Source organism: Nicotiana sylvestris, chromosome 2 (genome assembly GCF_000393655.2).
Source record: "Nicotiana sylvestris chromosome 2, ASM39365v2, whole genome shotgun sequence".
NCBI lineage: Eukaryota > Viridiplantae > Streptophyta > Magnoliopsida > Solanales > Solanaceae > Nicotiana > Nicotiana sylvestris.
Genome location: NC_091058.1, coordinates 204368636 through 204387717, shown reverse-complemented (window position 1 = coordinate 204387717; position 19082 = coordinate 204368636). Strand labels below are relative to the sequence as shown.

General features: G+C 37.3%; 1 protein-coding gene and 1 non-coding gene across 3 annotated transcripts; both read left to right on the top strand.

Annotated features, from left to right (window-relative positions):
• Window positions 1-866: 866 nt before the first annotated feature.
• LOC104213945 (uncharacterized) lies at window positions 867-16698 on the top strand. Of its 2 annotated transcripts, none has more exons than XM_009763514.2 (4): window positions 867-1415; window positions 8529-9040; window positions 14778-15578; window positions 16346-16698. In XM_009763514.2, the coding sequence occupies exons 2-4, from the start codon at window positions 8567-8569 to the stop codon at window positions 16442-16444; spliced, it is 1374 nt and encodes a 457-aa protein (XP_009761816.1). In that variant the 5' UTR covers window positions 867-1415; window positions 8529-8566; the 3' UTR covers window positions 16445-16698. The 2 variants fall into 2 exon arrangements, with proteins under 2 accessions (XP_009761816.1, XP_009761815.1); XM_009763513.2 differs by having other exon boundaries at window positions 868-1415; window positions 8429-9040.
• A 2000-nt stretch (window positions 16699-18698) lies between these two features.
• Window positions 18699-18806, top strand: LOC138886658 (small nucleolar RNA snoR137). Its single transcript, XR_011405707.1, has one exon. It is a non-coding gene; the product is annotated as a small nucleolar RNA snoR137 (small nucleolar RNA).
• Window positions 18807-19082: the final 276 nt, after the last annotated feature.

Here is a 19082-nt window from a genome sequence, read left to right as displayed (position 1 = left end):
CCTTCGGATTTAAGTCTAAGAACTTCCAAACTTCCGAATTTCGCAAACGATGTCGAAACCTACCAAACCTCCTTCGAATGACATTTTGCACACACGTCACAAATGACACTGCGGATCAACTCTAATTTCCGGAATTCCATTCCGATCCCGATATCAAGATTTCCACTAACGATTGGAAAACGACAAATTCCCAATTTCGCCAATTCAAGCCTAATTTTACCACGGACCTCCAAATTACATTCCGAAATCACATAACAGAGCTATCCGAACCATCAAAATTCAAATTCGAAATCTTCTACACATAACTCAACATCCGGTTGACTTTTCTAACTTAAGCTTCTAACTAGGAGACTAAGTGTCTCATTTCACTCCAAATTACATTCCGAGATCACCTAACGGAGCTATCCGAACCATCAAAATTCACATTCGAAATCTTCTACACATAACTCAACATCCGGTTGACTTTTCCAACATAAACTTCTAACTAGGAGACTAAGTGTCTCATTTCACTCCAAGACCACTCCGAATCCGAACCAACCAACACGATTCGATGAAATACAACCACACAACACATAGAGAAGCAGAAATGGAGGGAAACGAGGCTATAACTCATGAAACGACCGGCTGGGTTGTTACGATATTCAAATGTAATTCCGACTTCAACCTTCGAAACTTTTCCGGCAATGGTGGTTTGAGCATTACTCCACCCAAATCACATCCCAAACAGTAATTACAATTCAATTTTCGATCTTAACAACACCACATTTTTGTTAAAAAAAATTGTTGATTTTAAAAAAATATTTATTTTAAAGTAATAGGCTTGAGGGTTGGGTTTCGTTGTTCAAGCCACAGATAAAATTCAATGTCTAACTCGAATTTGTAGTTGACATCACTGGTTAATAATTGTTTGGGTTGAGTTTCGAAATCAACTACTGATTTCAAAGATTTAATGGTAACCAGAGTGCAATAATAGTTATTGGATGCTGGGTTGATGGGATCTGAAATCTAAAACTTATGTCGATTGTTTGCTGCTTGGAATTGATTAAGAACATTTGAACGGACTGATATGAGGAGAAATTCTGAACTTCCATTATTGAGTTCTTATGAGTTCAAAATCGAATTAAAGCTTTACGTTTTTTTTCTTTCTATTTTTTGAGTTCAGTCGCCCTTTTAGTGTGTAACACGCGAGTGCCAGCCAAACGACCCCTAATAGTTTAGTTAATGGAATCTTGACTTTTAAAAAAAAATTAAAAGACTTTCTTTTTCCTGTTCATCACAAATAAGTAAAGTTGAGTCATTGTTGTTTACTCACATTCTTTACTCCTCAGTCCAGAAAACCATCGTTTTGCTCCCAAATTCTCTTATTCTGAGTTGACATGTCTACCAGACGCCATCAATCTGATGAAGATCCTCCGGTATTTTAAACACAACTTTCTTTAATTTTTGCTCTTTAACTTGTATTCGCTTTTTCCAATTTCCTAGACATTCTTTTATTTTTTTGTCTCCGCTAAAAAAATTGATACTTTTATTTATTTTACATGCTTATTCTGTGTTAACTGTCAAGTGTTATACATTGATTAGGGAAGTGGAATATTGTTATTTTATATGATCTGGGCAATCCTAACCTGATGAGCTAGCTTTTGAGCTGATTTAGGCTAAATGTTCATTTTCTTAACATGGTATCAAAGGTCTGGCCTAAGCTTGCTCAGGTGTTAAATATCTCACATTGATAAATAGGCAATCTCACTTCATGAGCTAATTTGTAGATTGAGTTATGTCCAAGGTCCATTTTTTAAACTTTGGATTACAGCAAAATCCATTTTAAAGCTTGGTTTACCTAATATATGACCCTCGTGTTATCTTGTCCACGCTTCAAATATCCAGACTTGGGCGTTTGGGAGCTGTTAAATGTCCGACATTGGTTGGGAGAGGGTTTTTAATTGTAATCTTCTTTTATGATTTTATGCAATTCTTACCTCGTGAGGTAATATCTGGAGTTGAGTTAGGAGTGAGGTTCATTTTCTTAACGCTAACATGGCTTATTGTGATACAAGGATACTTTTGATATTCTATGCGTATTTACAACAGTTCTGTTAAGATCAACTCTCTCTCTACATACAGATGCTAGAACCCGGAATCCTGAGTTTTTACAAACACCGTACGAGAGACAACAGCGACGCGAGCCTATCCCTGAAAACAATTCCGGTGTACGACCTTCCACGCGCCGCCACGCGCGGCAGAGCTCTGGCAACAAAGACACCACGCGCCAGCGCGTGTGCCAATTCCAGGCCAGATTTCATCCTTTTCTCTTTGGACAGCCTCTTCGCGGCCTTATTCCGACCCCACCCATCCATCAAGCTCTAGATTCCGACAGCTTTTACTTTTTTCCGTCGACGGGGTGCCTTTTTCCGGCCGGATTTCACTCACCATATGTGAATTCAAAATGCTCTGACTAGGGAATCGTGCTCAACCTTTTAGATAGCTTCTCTTTAACATGGGTGATAAGTTAATCCTTATTACAAGTGTTAAATCTTTTGAAGTAGCGGCTATTAATGATGACCGAGTCAGTTGGTTCTCCATCACAGAAAGAAGCAGACGTTTTACAAGCACAATAAAGGTGGACGAGAGCAACCTCTGGTGGATTTGCTCAGTACTGCGTCAAGCATCAAAGGGGTCCGGGGATTTATACAGAAGATGGGGGAGGAAACAACAAATGTATCTTTACAGGGTGTATCAAAACTACAACATTCATGGACGATTCCTGAGAGTGGAAACTTGGCTGGGTGCTCGGAAGTCTGCCATTATTATCCCTGAACCAAAATATGGAGCTGGTTGGGAGGAGATCGCAGAAAGAATCTTCAGACATTTGGGGAATCGAGTGTGTACTGTGCCTGCACCAGTACCTCAAACAAAAACCTACTCAGAAGCTATACAGAAATGGCCAGACTCTGCACCAACTTCATCTTGGAAAGATGGCAATCATCCTCTTTCCAGAAGTCTAGTTGGAAGATTCAATGATGCTTTTAATCTCAGCCCAAAATTGGAGACTATTCACAAATGGTTCACCTCTAGATGGAAAGTAATGGCTGGACTCACAATTACACCAATGGACCATAATCTCTTTCTCTTTGAGTTCCCCTCAAGACAGGAGGCAATGAGAATCCTAGCGGGTGATTGGTTCTGGAACGGTCGCCATTTAACTCTGGAATGGTGGTCACCGGCGACTGGTTCAACATTAACGAATGATCAGCCACACTGGGTTAAAGCCTTCGGTATTCCTCTTCATGCATGGTGCCGAGTACTTTTCGCACCATAGGAGATCTCTATGGTGGGTTTGTCGATACAGACCTGGACACCAAATATAGAACACACCTTCTCTGGGCTAGAATTTGTGTGAAGGATCCTGTAGGCCAACAACCTGAGAAAGTAAACCCGACTCTGACTTCTCTTCCCCTTCTGATTTTCTCTCTCTTCCATGGCATGAGGAAGGGCCAACTCCTCAAATTATACAAAACCCTTCTGTGGTTGAGACTTCAAGATGGACCAAAATGGTGTCGGGGTTAACATGGCTGGATTCGAACATGAGTTTTTGGACATTATTCTACGTATGGAGGAAAGACGACAATTGCAAATACAACAGAAAAAATTATCAGAGAAACCAACAAAGAAGAAAAAGTCAAAGGAGGCAGAACTAGAGAATGTTATATTCATTTTATACAAGAGGGTATTTTTGTCACTGCGGTAATAAGTAAGGGATATAGTTGTCAATTACCATATTGCTAATAACGGACTAGTTAGTGGGTTAAGTGGAAGGTCAGTCTGTTGTTAGTTTGTTATTAGATACAGGATATATAGGAGATGGGTTGTACCAGTTAGGGGTTATGATAATAAAATCAATCTTCTTTCTCTCTTCTCTATTGTCTGAACTCTCAATTTACCCTCTGCAAATACTTGTTCAGAAAGCATTCTCTTCATTGGTTTCTTAGAGATTTGCTTACTATTCCTTTTTGGTTGTATCAGAGAAGCTAAATTTTTTTGTGAATTATGAGGGTGGAGAAAGTTCAGAAAAGAGCCCTAGTTTTGAAAGGGGCAGGATTCACAAACTCCATTCAGAATGAAATTACGAATTCTGAGTTGGAATGTACGGGGGCTCAATGAAAGGGAAAAGAGGGGAACTTTGAAGCCTTTAATTCAAAGTTGGAGAGCTGATATTATATGTATTCAGGAGACCAAAATCAATGAATGGTCAGATTGTCTTTCACAACATTTGATGGGATCTAGATGGGCTGGATGGGCAGAGCTACAAGCTATTGATAGCAGGGGCGGGGCGGTAATTTTATGGGATAAAAGAAACTGGAATTGTATAGACATTCACCAGGGATCCTATACAATATCCAGTATGTTAGAAAGTGCCCATGAAGACTTCAGATGGTGTTTTACTGGGGTCTATGCAGTGTTATCAAAGGCGAAAAGCGTAAAAAAGCTCTAATGTCCTTTGGGGCTTTAAGCGCAAAGCGCAAATAAAGCGTGGACTTTAATGAAAAAAGGCGCAACTGGAGAAAAAGTAAAAATATGTATAAGTAGTCTAAGACTAATAATTATAAGCATGACTAACAAATATATGGACAAAGAAATTGAAAAAAAATTATAACAAAGTGAAATATCAATTGTTTAATGTCGTCTTTTTAGGATTACACTCATTGGCAAGGAAAAGTATGTCTTAAAGCATTGATGCCACACTAAAGCGCCCACAAAGCGAGGCGAAGCGCTCAACATGTTTTGAGCCTCGCTTCAGGGCTTAAGCGCGCTTAAAGCGCGCCTTTGACAACACTGGGTCTATGGCCCACACACAAACCCTGAAAGAAAGGTATTTTGGGATGAACTTGCAGCAATCCGAGGGCTATGGAATGATCATTGGGTGATTGAGGGTGATTTTAACGTATGCAGATACGAGCATGAAAGGCTCAATTGCAATAGAAGATCAAAGGCAATGAAAGACTTCTCTGATACAATTGAGGATCTTTGCCTTATTGATTTGCCCCTTCATGGTGCTACTTATACTTGGACCAGGGGTGAAAACATACACCAGGCTTCCAGAATTGATAGGTTCCTCATAGCAAATGACTGGAGTGACACCTTCAGGAAGGTAACTCAGATGGTGCTTCCTAATGTTATTTCAGATCATAAGCCTATAATGCTGGAAAGTGAAGACTGGGAGGTTAACCCCTCATACTTCAAATTTGAGAACATGTAGTTACAGATCGAGGGATTTCTTGACAGAGTAAGGGGGTGGTGGCAAAGCTATGCAGTCAGTGGCAATCCTGACTTCGTACTGACTCAAAAATTAAAGCTGCTCAAGAAAGACATCTCTGCCTGGAACAGAGAAGTTTTTGGCAAGGTGGAAGTACAAAGAGCCAATGATTTGAATGATCTTTTAGCATTGGAACAGGCTGCAGAAATCAGGGCACTCACTACAGCAGAACTTTCCAGAATGGTAACACTAAAGTCTGACATCCAAAAATTAGCTCAGGCAGAAGAGATTTCATGGAGACAAAAATTCAGGTGCCATTGGCTTAAAGAAGGGGACAGGAACACCAAATACTTTCAGAAGATAGCTAACTCCCACAGAGGAAAAAACAACATTGACAAACTCAAAGTTGGTAATGACTTGATCGAGGAGAAGGATCAGATCAGGGAGGAAATTGTGGGATTCTATCAAACACTCTATTCTGAGAATGAACCTTGGAGGCCTACTGCTAATTTTGAGGGTCTAGCAAGTATCACAGAAGATGAGAGAATTGAGCTGGAAAAAGATTTCACAGAAGAGGAAATTCTAGCAACCATCAAAGCATGAGCCCCAGATAAGGCCCCTGGCCCAGATGGATTTACAATGGCTTTCTTCCAAAGTGCATGGGAGATCATCAAATCAGACATTATTGGCAACGTGAATCACTTCCATCATAATGGCCAGATGGTGAGATATTGCAATGCATCCTTCATCGCTCTGATTCCAAAGAAGAAAGGGGCTATGGAACTCAGAGATTTTAGACCAATAAGTCTAATAGGAAGTGTGTATAAAATCGTTGCAAAGCTGCTTGCTGGAAGACTGAAGAAAGTCATTTGGAAACTTATTTCTGGGCAGCAAAATGCTTTCATTAAAGGAAGGCAGATTACAGATGCATCTCTAGTTGCTAATGAGATTCTGGATTGGAAACTTAAATCAAGGGAAGCTGGTCTCTTATGCAAACTGGATATAGAGAAAGCCTTTGACCAGCTAAACTGGAATTTTCTCTTTATGATGCTGAGGAAAATGGGTTTTGGAAACAAATGGATTAAGTTCTGCACTACCACCGTGAAGTACTCCCTCTTGGTTAATTCAAGCCCAACCGGCTTCTTCTCTCCTCAAAAGGGTCTTAGGCAAGGGGATCCTCTATCACCTTTTCTCTTCATCATTGCCATGGAAGGTCTCAGTAACATGCTAAATAAAGCCAAGAATTTACAATGGTTCAAAGGCTTTGAAGTTGGTAACAGGTCTGGGAATAGGCCAATAGGGTGACTGTCTCACATCTGCTATACGCAGGTGACACCCTAATTTTTTGTGGGGCTGAAGAATCTCAAGTGCTGCATTTAAATCTGACCTTGCTTATTTTTGAAGCTCTTTCAGGTTTACACATTAATATGATGAAGAGTGTCATTTATCCTGTCAATGATGTTTTTAATCTGGAGGGCCTGGCTGACATTCTTTGCTGTAGTACTGGCCCACTACCAACTATGTATCTGGGGCTTCCGCTGGGAGCAAAGTTCAAGTCATATGATATATGGAGTGGAGTCACTGAAAAAATTGAAAGAAGACTAGCTAACTGGCAAATGCAATACCTTTCTATGGGAGGGAGACTCACACTCATCAACAGTGTATTGGATAGCCTTCCCACCTATCTTATGTCTTTATTTCCCATCCCCGGAAAGGTGCTGAAGCAGATAGACAAATACAGGAGGAATTTTCTTTGGGAAGGAGGCAGCAAAACTCATAAATTCCACTTGGTTAATTGGAAAAAAGTAACTCTACCAAAGTCACAAGGTGGCCTGGGAATTAGAGATCTCATTGTCCATAATAAGAGCATGCTTATGAAATGGCTGTGAAGATATTCACAAGAGGATCACGCCCTTTGGAAGGAGGTGGTAACTGCAAAACATGGCAATAAAAATCATTGGAGTACCAAGGTTGCTTGATCACCATATGGAGTAGGACCTTGGAAGTATATCAGCAAGCTAGGGGTGGAGTTTTATCACCAATGCAAGTTTAAGGTAGGCAATGGAGCAAAAATAAGGTTCTGGGAAGATAAATGGCTGGGGGACTCAACATTGCAAGCTGATTTTCCGAACCTCTATTCAATATCCACAAGTAAACAGTCAACCATTTCACAAAACAGAGCTGATTATTCCTGGAATCCTTTGTTCAGGAGGAACATACAAGATTGGGAGATGCAGGATCTTCTCAACCTACTGGAAAGACTAGGGACAGTCTTAATTAATGAACAGGCATCGGACAGACTCATTTGGGGGAATAAAGCCAATGGCAAGTACTCTGTGAAGGCAGGCTACTACATGCAATGTACTCAAAATGAATTGTTAATCGATTGGCCATGGAAATTAATTTGGAAAACTAAGCTACCTCCAAAGGTGATTTGCTTTAGTTGGATAGCCCTCCATGAAGCATCGCTCACTCAAGACAATCTTAGCAGAAGAGGCATCCCCATAGTCAACAGATGCTACATGTGTCAACATGCCTTAGAGACCAATAGACATCTTTTTCTACACTGTACAGTTGTTGCAGATGTATGGAACATGTTCATCTCAACTTTTGGTCTTAAATGGGTTATGCCTGAGAGTGTTAAAGATGCCATGGTTAGCTGGAGCTCATGGAAGGTCGGGAAATCCATCAGGAAAGTTTGGAAGATGATCCCTGCTTGCATTTTCTGGTGTGTCTGGACAGAAAGAAACTCTAGATGCTTTGAAGGCATTACTACTCCAAATTACGTTCTTAAGGCTAGATGTTTAACAAGTCTTTGTAGTTGGAGTAATCTCTCCCCTGTCAATTCACCTGAATCTTTTTTGGACTTTGTTAGCTCCTTAACTTTAGATTAGGCCTTTTGTAATAGAGCTAACATTGTCTTCTTCTTTTTTCGCTATTCCTTTGCTCTGTAATTTCTGAATTTGCATCTTCTTGATGCCTTCTATGAAATGCATTAACTTATCAAAAAAAAAACAAAAAAAATATTCTATGTGTATTTAACTTATATGTTAAAATTATACTCCTGACTTCCATGTCTAGTCAAATAATGCCGAACAAAATGGTTGGAGAAAGTGGCAAATAGCAATTACTGCAAGCATGCTTAAAGTTATGACTATTTGGATTCTTCAATTTCAGGTTATCAAACTTAAGGTTATGATTGACAAGACTAGAAACCGAGTAATCTTTGCAGAGTCGGACCATGAGTTCATTGAAACACTATTTTCATTCTTAACAGTCCCTTTAGGCGCAGTCCTAAGACTTCTTGATAAAGATATGGTTCAACTGGGGTCCATTAGCCGCATCTACGCCAGTGTTTATTCTCTTGAGCCTAGGTTCTTGCGTACAAGCTATTGCAAATCCATGTTGATCATGCCCCGAAACGCATCAGAAGTTCAATGTGAAAAGTTGAAGCTCAATGTTGATCATTCAGAGATTGCAGGGAAGTTGTTTGCATGTTCTTCATACTCTTGTGATGACTTTTATAGTCTCTTTGAGAATGCACATTGCCGTTGTGGTTCTCCAATGAGATCACCAAGAAGTGTTAACATGAAGGGAGAGGATACAAGTTCTGGGGGAGAAGGTGGGGATGGAGTTTTTCTGAAGAGTGGTGCAGCGAGCTTTATGATCACTGATGATTTACAGATAATGCCAGCCTCAACTGCTAGCTTAACTGCTTTGTTTGAAAAGCTTGGTGTCAGTGACAAGAACGAAATCGAGGCAAAGACCGTAGAAGTTGGCACTAAAGAGGTAATGTCTTTACCTAATATGTTGGACTATGCATGCCGTTGTTATTTTTAAAGTCCTTAACTAGTACTACAAGATAATTTCATAAGAGCAGTTCTGAAATCACTGATTCTCCTTCCAACTATTATCTGGTTTATCATCGCATTTGGTTAGAAAGGTCAGGCTGTACTATTAGTCAGCCTTGAGAGAAACATAAAAATTTAAGTATTAGAATGGTCGCAGGTTAGACAATCAGTAAGGTCCAGCCTAGAAGAGTTGCACCGACGGGAGGAGCGATGGCTAAACTCTTTTAATTTGGGTGTGTTTGGTATGAACAAAAACAATTTCCTGAAACTGTTTTTCAATTTTCCCATGTTTAGTTGGCTTAAATGTTTTGGAAAATATTTTTCTGATGAACTTATTGGAGGAGGAAAAATATTTTCCTCCAATTGGTTGGCTTAAATGGCTAAATGCTCTGAACTTTGTCTTATTGTTCATATAAGACATATTACTGCTCAATTTGAGCATGTCATTAATGCCTAGGAAGAATAAAATTGCATGGCAGAAGTGCTTAAATTGGAATGTCAACTTAGTTTGCATTTAACTCTTTCCTTTAACACATTGTCCGTGCTTTCTTCTTATGGTTTTCATTTTAAGCAAGCACAATTTAGATCACTTTATTGAAACGTTAAATTTTACCATCTGCTGCTATAGGTTTTTCTTCAGCCCTTGTTTAGAATTAAGGTTTAGAGAGAAACTAACACACAGTTCTTGAATAGTTGATGAACTATTGAAGAACTATTGCGTTTCTTCTTGTTCCCCCAACTCTTGGAGTAGGGATCTGTTAGGATTTGTGATGCATGTACTCATTGAATGCACCATTTTGCTCTATTAATATATATAATATTGATCACTAAGAGTTTCTCATTAAAGAAAGCGGAAAGGGCCAGATTTATCCCTCTAATTTCAGATAATGTTTACATTTAACCTTTGTCATACTTTTGAGATATATATACCCATACCGTTAGCAAAGTATTCAAATGTACCCATATTTTTAATGGAGGTCCACATGGCCTGACATTTCGATGAGGTGGACGCCACGTGGCATGCCACCTCAGCACCCTAACCCCATTTTACCCCTTCTGTGTTACTATTTCTTCCCCTTCCATTTCTTACACCGCCACCACTTGTCCCCTTACTTTAAATTGCTTGGAGCTAACTTATACGTATGCTGCAGTATACAAATACCATTGACACTTCTTCGCAGTAATTGCTTGGAGATAACTTATACTTATGCTGCAGTATACCAATACCATTGACACTTCTTCGCCGTAATTTTTTGGAGCTAACTTACATTATTGATAAGGGATTCTTTTGTCCCTAAGCCGAAAAAAAAATAAAGGAAATAAAGCTTTCTTTGGGTTATCATGGTTTGGTTGCCCACTTATACTAATCTGTTATAGATAACATGTGACAAAGATCAGTCAATTATTTTTCTTAGTTTTTTAGTGTGTATTTCTTCTGCTGTTGTGTGAGGGATTGAAATAGTAAGGAAATCACCCAAAACAAAGAAAGAATTGTGAGAAAAGAAACCCCTATTATTTCCATTATCTTCCTTATGGTTAAAAAATGTCTGTCAATGCAGGGTATAAACAGAATGACAAATACAAATTTCTGCATCACCCAAGTTTTTTGTTTTAGGCACATAAATATGATTGGGCACTTCTTTTTTGTCACAACTTCAACAATTATAGATTAGGGGTGGCAAGTGGGCCGGTCTCGTGGGCCACGGTCCCGGTCCTTAAATAAAAGGGCTTAGCAATCCCGGGCTAAACGCTTTTTTTGTAGGAGCCAGCCTAGGACCGGGCCCACGAACTCATGGTCCCATGCTAAACGGGCCGGGCCCGCGGGCTAAGTGAGACCAACGGCTAAATAGTGATTTAAAAAAAAAATTAAATAGAAATTAGAGACAAAAAGATGTTAAAAAAATATCTAAGGCAATGCCTTGTAAATTTATTATAGAATTGTGACCTAATTTTTTAATTCAAATTTAAAGACAAAAATATTATAAAAAGATATTCAAAGCAATGCCTTGTAATTTTATTATAACATTAAAAAACATGACAATATTTTTCTTAGTCTTCCTCCCCGTATGGGATAAGCACAACAAGGTGCTAATACCACCATTGAGAAGAAAAAGAAACTAATCAAGATGTGCTAAAATACAAGTTACATAATACATACTAATTTTTGTCATACAAGTTACATGCTATCTCTTAAAAACTTCATAATCCTTCAACGTTCGGAGGAATTTCCGTTGGTGGTGGCGGAAAAGTAGCTTGGTCATCGCCGCTTCCATTGTCGGGCGAAGCAGCATCCTTAGCAAGTTCAGCCAGCATTTCTTCGTATGATTCGTCTTCCTCTGGTTGTGATTCAGCAAGTCCAAAATTTCTTCTTTCTGAACGGATCCAATCTCTGAAAAGTACTGATTTTTCCAAGCTCTCCCTCATAGACGCTCTATAATCACCTATTTGAAGTCTTGCTTGACTGAAAGCGCTCTCCGATGCCACTGTTGAAGCTTGAATAGTTAAAATGTCTCGGGCCATCCTTGAAAGAACCAGAAAGTATTTTTCTTTGTCCTTCCACCATTGCAAAATATTAAAGGAGCCGTCAGGATTCACTTCGTCAAGTTGCTGCGACAAATAAACTTCAAGCTCATTTAGTTGTGAAAAATCATTACTACTAGAACCAAAAGAACCCCTAAACCCTGCCCAAGCACTAAGTCATCTTACTCCCGCAGTTCTGTTAGAAGATTGAGAATCAGAAGAAGAAGGAGTTGGAACATTTGGTCTAGCATGATTTAATGCAACTTGATAAGCATTATAAATAGTTTGAGCATTTATTTTTATTGAGGTTATTGCTTCCGGAAGTTTAGGCAACTCATCATTTTCAAGTGCTAAACCATTATAAACAGTTTCATACCAAAATTGAGGACCTCCTAATTTCATACAAGGATTTAATAAAGCAGCAACACCATAAATAGGGGGAATAGGGAAAAATATTTTTTAAACTTTTTTCTCATAGAATCAATAGCAAGTTTATAAATTTTCCCACCATCTGAAAAATGAGCAAACAAATTTGCAAGTTTTGCAATAAACTAAACAGTTAGAAATAGTAGGATAATATTGCCCAGAAAATTCATTTGTAGCAATATGAATTTTTTCTAAAAAATCAACAAGCATTTTAACATTAGCCCAATCCCCATTCGTAAGGTGCTCGTCATCATCACTTACATGTGCATTAAGTGTTGAGTTTACGGGGTTTTTATATTCATATGCAACAACCAAACTTTCATATCTATATTCATATGCAACGTCTAGTTGGGCAAGGTTTAGGAACCTTTCTTTTTCTTAGGCCACATTCATCACATCTTTTAAAATATTCTCTAAGTCGACTTCTACGGTTTAAATGAAAAGGCCAGTTAAGAGCCATTTTAACCTTTTCAATTTGAATATTTAAAATTCTCATACCATCACCCACAATTAATGGTAAATATGACAAATACATCTAACATGAAAAATGTTACTAAATGCAGGATTAAGCGTAGTGGTAAGCAAGTCTATAACATTTGTGTTATTAGTAGCATTATCTATTAAAACGACATTATTTTATCACTAATGCAAAAATATCTGCAAATATCCGTAACTGTGCTAGCAATAAACTACCCAGTGTGACGTGAAGCAATTATTCTACAAGCAATTATGCCCTTTTGTATTATCCAATCTTCATCAATCCAATGACGGGTAACAGTAAGGTAATCACAGTCGTTGCCACTTCTACCAATATCGGTTGTAATAGCCACACGATAATTTATATGGGTAAATAATAGTGCAAATATTGTTCATATTCATGCTTATATTTATAAATATCGCTCTTTACGGTCAGCCTGACTAGGACTAGATACACTTTTCCCCTCGGCCAAAGCTTTCAGACATTCATATCCGACTTTATCTTTAGGGTGTTTTTTTATGTGTCTAGTCAAATTTCCCCCGCAATCCAAAATATTTAAAAACTAACTCCATACCACAAGTTTTACATTTAGCCTTATTTTGTGGAACTAGTTGAGTAAAAAATGGCCAAACAGGAGATGTTTCCTGTCGTTTGGTAGGTTGTCTAGAAAAAGTAGGGGCAGTAACAGGAGTATCAGATGGGTCTTCAATTGGATTAGCAGCGGTATCACTAGTTGGGTTAACATCAGGAGCTGGACTAGTGGGTGTATCATCATCCGGTTGAGTTTCATCAAGATCAATTTCCTCATCATCATTTTCATCAATAGTATTATAATTATTAGAATAAAGAGCATTCATTAATTCATGGTCTAAATGTTCACCGGATGCAATATTATGAAAAAATTGACTCTCGGTAAATTGTAATAAACTATTATCGGTATCAAGAATAGCAGGTGTATGACAGATATGAGGTTTGGTTCTGGAGCCGGGGGCAGGGGAGGAGGAACAACAGTACCACTAGATTCGTCAGTCTTGGATTTTCCCTTATTCTTATTTTTACTAAAAATATTTCTTAAGGAAGACATCTTAATAATCAAGTGATAGTAAATAAATAAAACAAACAAAACTATAATATTAAGACTTAAGAGTTGGAACGAGTTTACCAAATTGACGAACAACTTGTTGAAAATTGATTATCGTTGAAGACTTCAATTCACCAACTTCACAATTTTTTCACAAATTGTAACAACCTCAATATTTTTTTTACTGTTTTTTGGAATAAAGTAAGCAATAGTAGCAAGTATAGAAGAAAATTAGAGAGATATTGTGATAGAATGATATTGATTTTGTAAGAAAAATTAAAGAATGATGGGTATCTATAGTTGAAAATAGGGGAAAAGTGTAATTATAAAAAGTTTAGGGTTAAAACAAAGTTGGGGGGGCTAAATGGCTATTTTCTAAATAGCCAACGACTATGTTTTAAAGTCCAACAGCTCCTTTTTGAAATAGCTAAATTTTAAAATTACCGTTGGGCCTGCCAAGGTCCCGGTCCGGTCCCGGTTCTAACGGTTCCTAGGCAAGAACCGGCCCAAGCCCACTTCTAGCGGTCCTACCGGTCCCGGCACACTTAGCCCACTGGCTTGGGCCCGGACCGGCACACTTGCCACCCTTATCATAGATCCATTAAAGAAGTAAGGTTACAGTGTATATTTTATCATTGCTTCCAAGTAATGAAGTTGCAGTAACCTGGAAAACAAAGAGGGCCTATGTTGATTAAATTGAGTGGGACAAGTGGTGGCGGCATAAGAAATTGAAGGGGAAGAGAAAGTATTGGGGGAGGCGGTAAAATGGGGTTAGGGTAGTGAGGTGTCATTTCACATGGCGTCCACCTAATTGAAATGTGAGGCCATGTGGACCTCCCTTAAATATTAGGGTAGATTTATACTTTACTAACGGTGAGGGTATATATGTCCTGAAAGTATAACGGAGGTTAAATGTAAACAATATTTGGACCCTTTTCCCTTAAAAAAACAATTAGAAGAACATAGGCAAGATTGAAAGGTTATAATTAAGACGCTTTCATTTGCTAATTTCTTGGTTATCTGAGGTATCCATTTGTATCATCCATTACCACAATAAAACTTTGGCGTTTTTACTTGCCTCTTCTTTTTGTTTGAATTCACATTGTTTCTTGTTTTATTCTGGTTTAGTTAACTTCCCTACCTCATCACTTGATGCATAACCTAATGTAGGTGCTTCAACTGCTGAAAGTTTCATTGCTCTCCAAGACACCTTTGACAAATATGGTATTGAATAGCCAGGGGAATTGGGTGAAAGATACATCAAAGTTTGAAGATTCCCTAACTGCCAAGTTAGACAAGAAGGCCGTGTCTCAAAACTCAAATAGTGTGAGCCTGAAGCTTATAGTAAGCAAAAGTAAGCAAAAAGTTCTGTATGCGGAAGCTGGGGTCAAGCTTGTAGACTTCCTTTTCAGTTTCCTTGCCTTCCCTTTAGGGGCTGTGGTAAAGCTTCTAGGTGGCAACTCAAGACTTGGGTGCATCGATAATTTGTACAAGGGTGCTGAAAATTTGAGTTCAGAAAACTATATGAAATCAGAAGAGTGCAAAACTAGGCTACTCTCTCCGAAATTGTTCCCATACTCTGGTTTTGACAGTCATATTCTTCGGGTGGAAGAGGAATGCCCAAAATACAGATATGATCGCTATGGAGGTTTAGAATTAGTAAGGAACGCTAAAAAAATCGAGGAATCATCGATAGAATATGAGGAAAAAGCAAGCAATTTAGCTGTCACTTTGGAATCAATAGAGTCTGAGGAAGAAGCTAGACGTTTGGCGATCATTTTGGACCCGAAATCTCCATCAGGAGAAACTATAAAGGGTGAAGGATACTTGAAAGGACCTGCAACATTTATGATATTGGATAATCTTCTAGTGACTCAGTTTTCCTCTACCTCAATCATAACTCTTCTTAATCAAATGAAGGTGTCAACCAGTGACTTGGAGGAGCGCACTGTATTCATTGGAGAGTATGAGGTATGCCTTCTACTTGATCCCTTTCATTATCTGTTGCTAGACATTTGGAATTCTTTTTGGGTTTGCTCTTATTATGGTGGGTGAACATAATACATTTTGAGATTAACAATCATTTCGTGCTTAAATTCTAAAAATTTATTTCTGACTTTAGAAATAACGTAAGTGATAAATGGAATCACTTAGTAGGCTTGTTTCCATTTTCGCTTGAGAAAGTAGTTGGCCGGGGGTCATCTCCAGTAGTGCAACAAAATGGGGTCAGAGACTCCACTATAACAAAAGAAAGACAATAGGAGTCCTCTCAATAGCTGAATGCCCACTCCCCTCTATGCACTTACTGGAGGGGAAAAGAAAAGCTTGATTCTCATAGTCCTCTGAATAAGAATGAATCTGAAGCGGGGTACCCTTGGAAGCCACCCTTCATCCACCAATGCAACCCCCAAATTGGAAAACAGAAGAAAGAAAGAGAAGCTAGAAAAGAAGGGCCTCTATGGAAAATTGGCATCTTCTAAACTTGTTAAATCAGTCGGCAGAGAGTTAAGAGGCTTCTGCACATCATAAAAGTTGCAAGCAAATGATAGAATTGAACTGACTATAACGTAGAAAGTAATGATAACTTGAGCAGAAGCAGAAGAACGCAGGTTGAAAACCATAAATTCATTTATACATTATGGAGACTGCCAAAAAGATTCAAATGTACAATGGACCTAACATGCGTGGTTTATTTAATAATTTTATCGAATCGTCGTTGATGGTATTAACTTCTGCAGGCCTTGAATTTGCTGAAAGCTTCTTTAATCTCAAAAACAGTTCTAAATGATGTTTTCAACAGAAGAGAACCCTATCCCAAGGTTATGCTTAAAGTGTGAACTTATAAACGCGAAGGAGACGCGATCATCATGGTGTGTGTATTTGCTTATATTGAGATTTGGTCTAAGAGATGTTATTGCCATATAGACTATTGTGTGATTATATCACATCTACTGTTGATTGTATATGTAATATGTACATACTAGCCACCACATTGCTTGAACCCGAGTGAGTAGGCTGTGGATGAAATTGGCTATGCCAACAAATCTTGTCTTCTTATCTAGTGGCAAATGTCAACTAATTGTGGCTGTTACAGTGTTGCATCTTATTACTACTTTTTTTGGTTCCAAAACAGATACATATATTAGCTAGCATCAATACATAAGGTTGTGCTATTACATTATGGTCATTGTTGAGGAGATGCAAGTGTGAAAGGAGCAAGCAAATAGGAGATTTCGGTTGAAATAACCACAAACACAATGTTTTAAAAAATTTCCCAAACTTGACAAGATTTGGAAAATGACAAATGTGTCCGCAATATTACTTTATTTAATTGACCATCTGTCACTTGTTTTTTCTTATATTTGTTTCTAATAGTGTTTCTAGCAATATTTTAGAGAAAGTATTTAAATAAAGGGATGTTACATACCTATACACTATTGGAAACTTTATTACTCTCCCTACTCAAGTTTCAATTTAATTACCTCATATATACAAATTGACCAATTATATACACTTTAGGAATTAAATGAGTCTCTTTTTATATTAGGAATCAATTATTTCCCGTCCTTATTCTCTCCCCCTCATGCGCTCTCTCTGTCTCTCTCTATTTCTCTCAATCCCTAATTCCAGTAATGTAGAGCAAAGAAAAAGAGAGCAGCAAAGAAGTTTTGAATTCGAATTTGGGTTTTCAAAAAATATTATTTGTTTGAATTGGGTGTTGTTGCAAACAATTGAGAATTCTCTCTACGTCTCTCTCTATCTCTCAATCCCTAATTCCAGTAATGTAAAGCAAAGGAAAAGAGAGCAGCAATTCCACCATTGACAGCCATTAAAAAACTTTGAAACTTTGAATTCGAATTTGGATTTTCAAAAACCATTATTTGTTTGGATTGGGTGCTGTTGCAAACAATTGGGAATATTGTTTGGAGTTTATATCTCAATTTTAAGGGTGTTTTGGTGAAGATTAGACTTGATTTTGGCTGAATTTTAGATTGAAACTCGAAGAAGAAGAAGAAGGAATGACATACATTATACTGCAGAAATTGTAGTAAAGTTGTAGAAAAATGATATTCTGTTGTTTATATATATATATATATATATATATATATATATATATATATATATATATATATATATATATATATTAGTGTATGAAAGTTGAACAAATATTGTATAAAAATTATATTTAAGTTGTATGATATTGTAGTTGTATATAACTGAGTAGAAATAATATATGAAAGTTGTAGATAAGTTGTATAATATATAATTAGTTGTATGAAATTTGTTTTTACTATGTATAAATCAGGTACAAAATATACAAAAGACATATTGTATAAAATTTGTATAAATTGTATCTAAGTGGTAAGATATTGTAGTTGTATATAACTGGGTATAAATAATATAGATAAGTTGTAGATACGTTGTATAATATATAATTAGTTGTATGAAATTTACTTTTATAATGTATAAATGAGATACAAAGTATACAAAACACATATTGTATAACATTTGTATAAAAATTATATTTGTGTAATAAGGAATAGGGTCAAGAACAGAGAAGTGGCTGAATCTGAAGCCATTTTCATCTATTTTCTTATAAAATTGAAACTTCTTTTGTGAACTTTAAAAGGATGTATTGGTACAGATTTTTGGCTTGTTTATTTATAGAAGAACAGACTAAATGTAAGTGTGAAATTAAGACTGGTGGATATTTGGTGATTGGTATTATAATTTGATTCGATATTTTATTCCTATTACAGATGTTAGACATTGAGAAGATGGTAATTATTGATTTTCGTATAGGAAGATTACCGTATATTAAGGCGGAAAAAAATATTTATTAACTGGAGTCTCCTTTATGAATTTTCTGTGCAAAAAGTGATTAGAGAATTGCTTTCCGAGGCGTTGCGAGCATTGCTTTACTGATATTCAATGGATGTGTCAAGGGAAGCATAGATTAATATCAATGCCGACTATTTTTTTTCTATTTTATGGTTAACTGATTTTCTGTCAGTTGGGCCAATTGTTGGATTGTGACATGATTTTTCATTTCTTTGAATTCCCTTTTGCTTATTTAAAAAAAAAGAAAGTGTTGCTTCTTATGGTGAACTCTCTCGTAGCAATACAAAACAATGAGGGATGTTCAAGTTTCCGAAGCATAAATCAAAGTGTCAGTATTAAACAGTTTGGTGCACATTCAATTGCATCTGGAGAGAAGATGGGAGAGAGGAGATAAAAAAGGAAAATGGTGTAACTAAATCCCTTGATTGAAGATACAATTAATGAATTGAGAGTCTTTTAAGGTGAAATGTATATATTTTGTAAACAAAATTTGTTTATGTCGAGTAATTAACTAAACATGAACATTTAGGGTAATAAGTTGGTAAAGTTTACTTCATGATATTAATAAGAGGCATAATGGTCTTATGACGTACCGAGAGATTTTATTAACGTATTTTCATATGCATTTCATGC

Excerpts from the sequence above, each read along its gene's own strand:
- LOC104213945 (XM_009763513.2), top strand. The coding sequence starts at position 1,377 with ATGTCTACCAGACGCCATCAATCTGATGAAGATCCTCCG. Across the intron at positions 1,416-8,428 it reads AATCTGATGAAGATCCTCCG|GTTATCAAACTTAAGGTTAT; the intron begins GTATTTTAAACA and ends CTTCAATTTCAG. Across the intron at positions 15,579-16,345 it reads TATTCATTGGAGAGTATGAG|GCCTTGAATTTGCTGAAAGC; the intron begins GTATGCCTTCTA and ends TAACTTCTGCAG.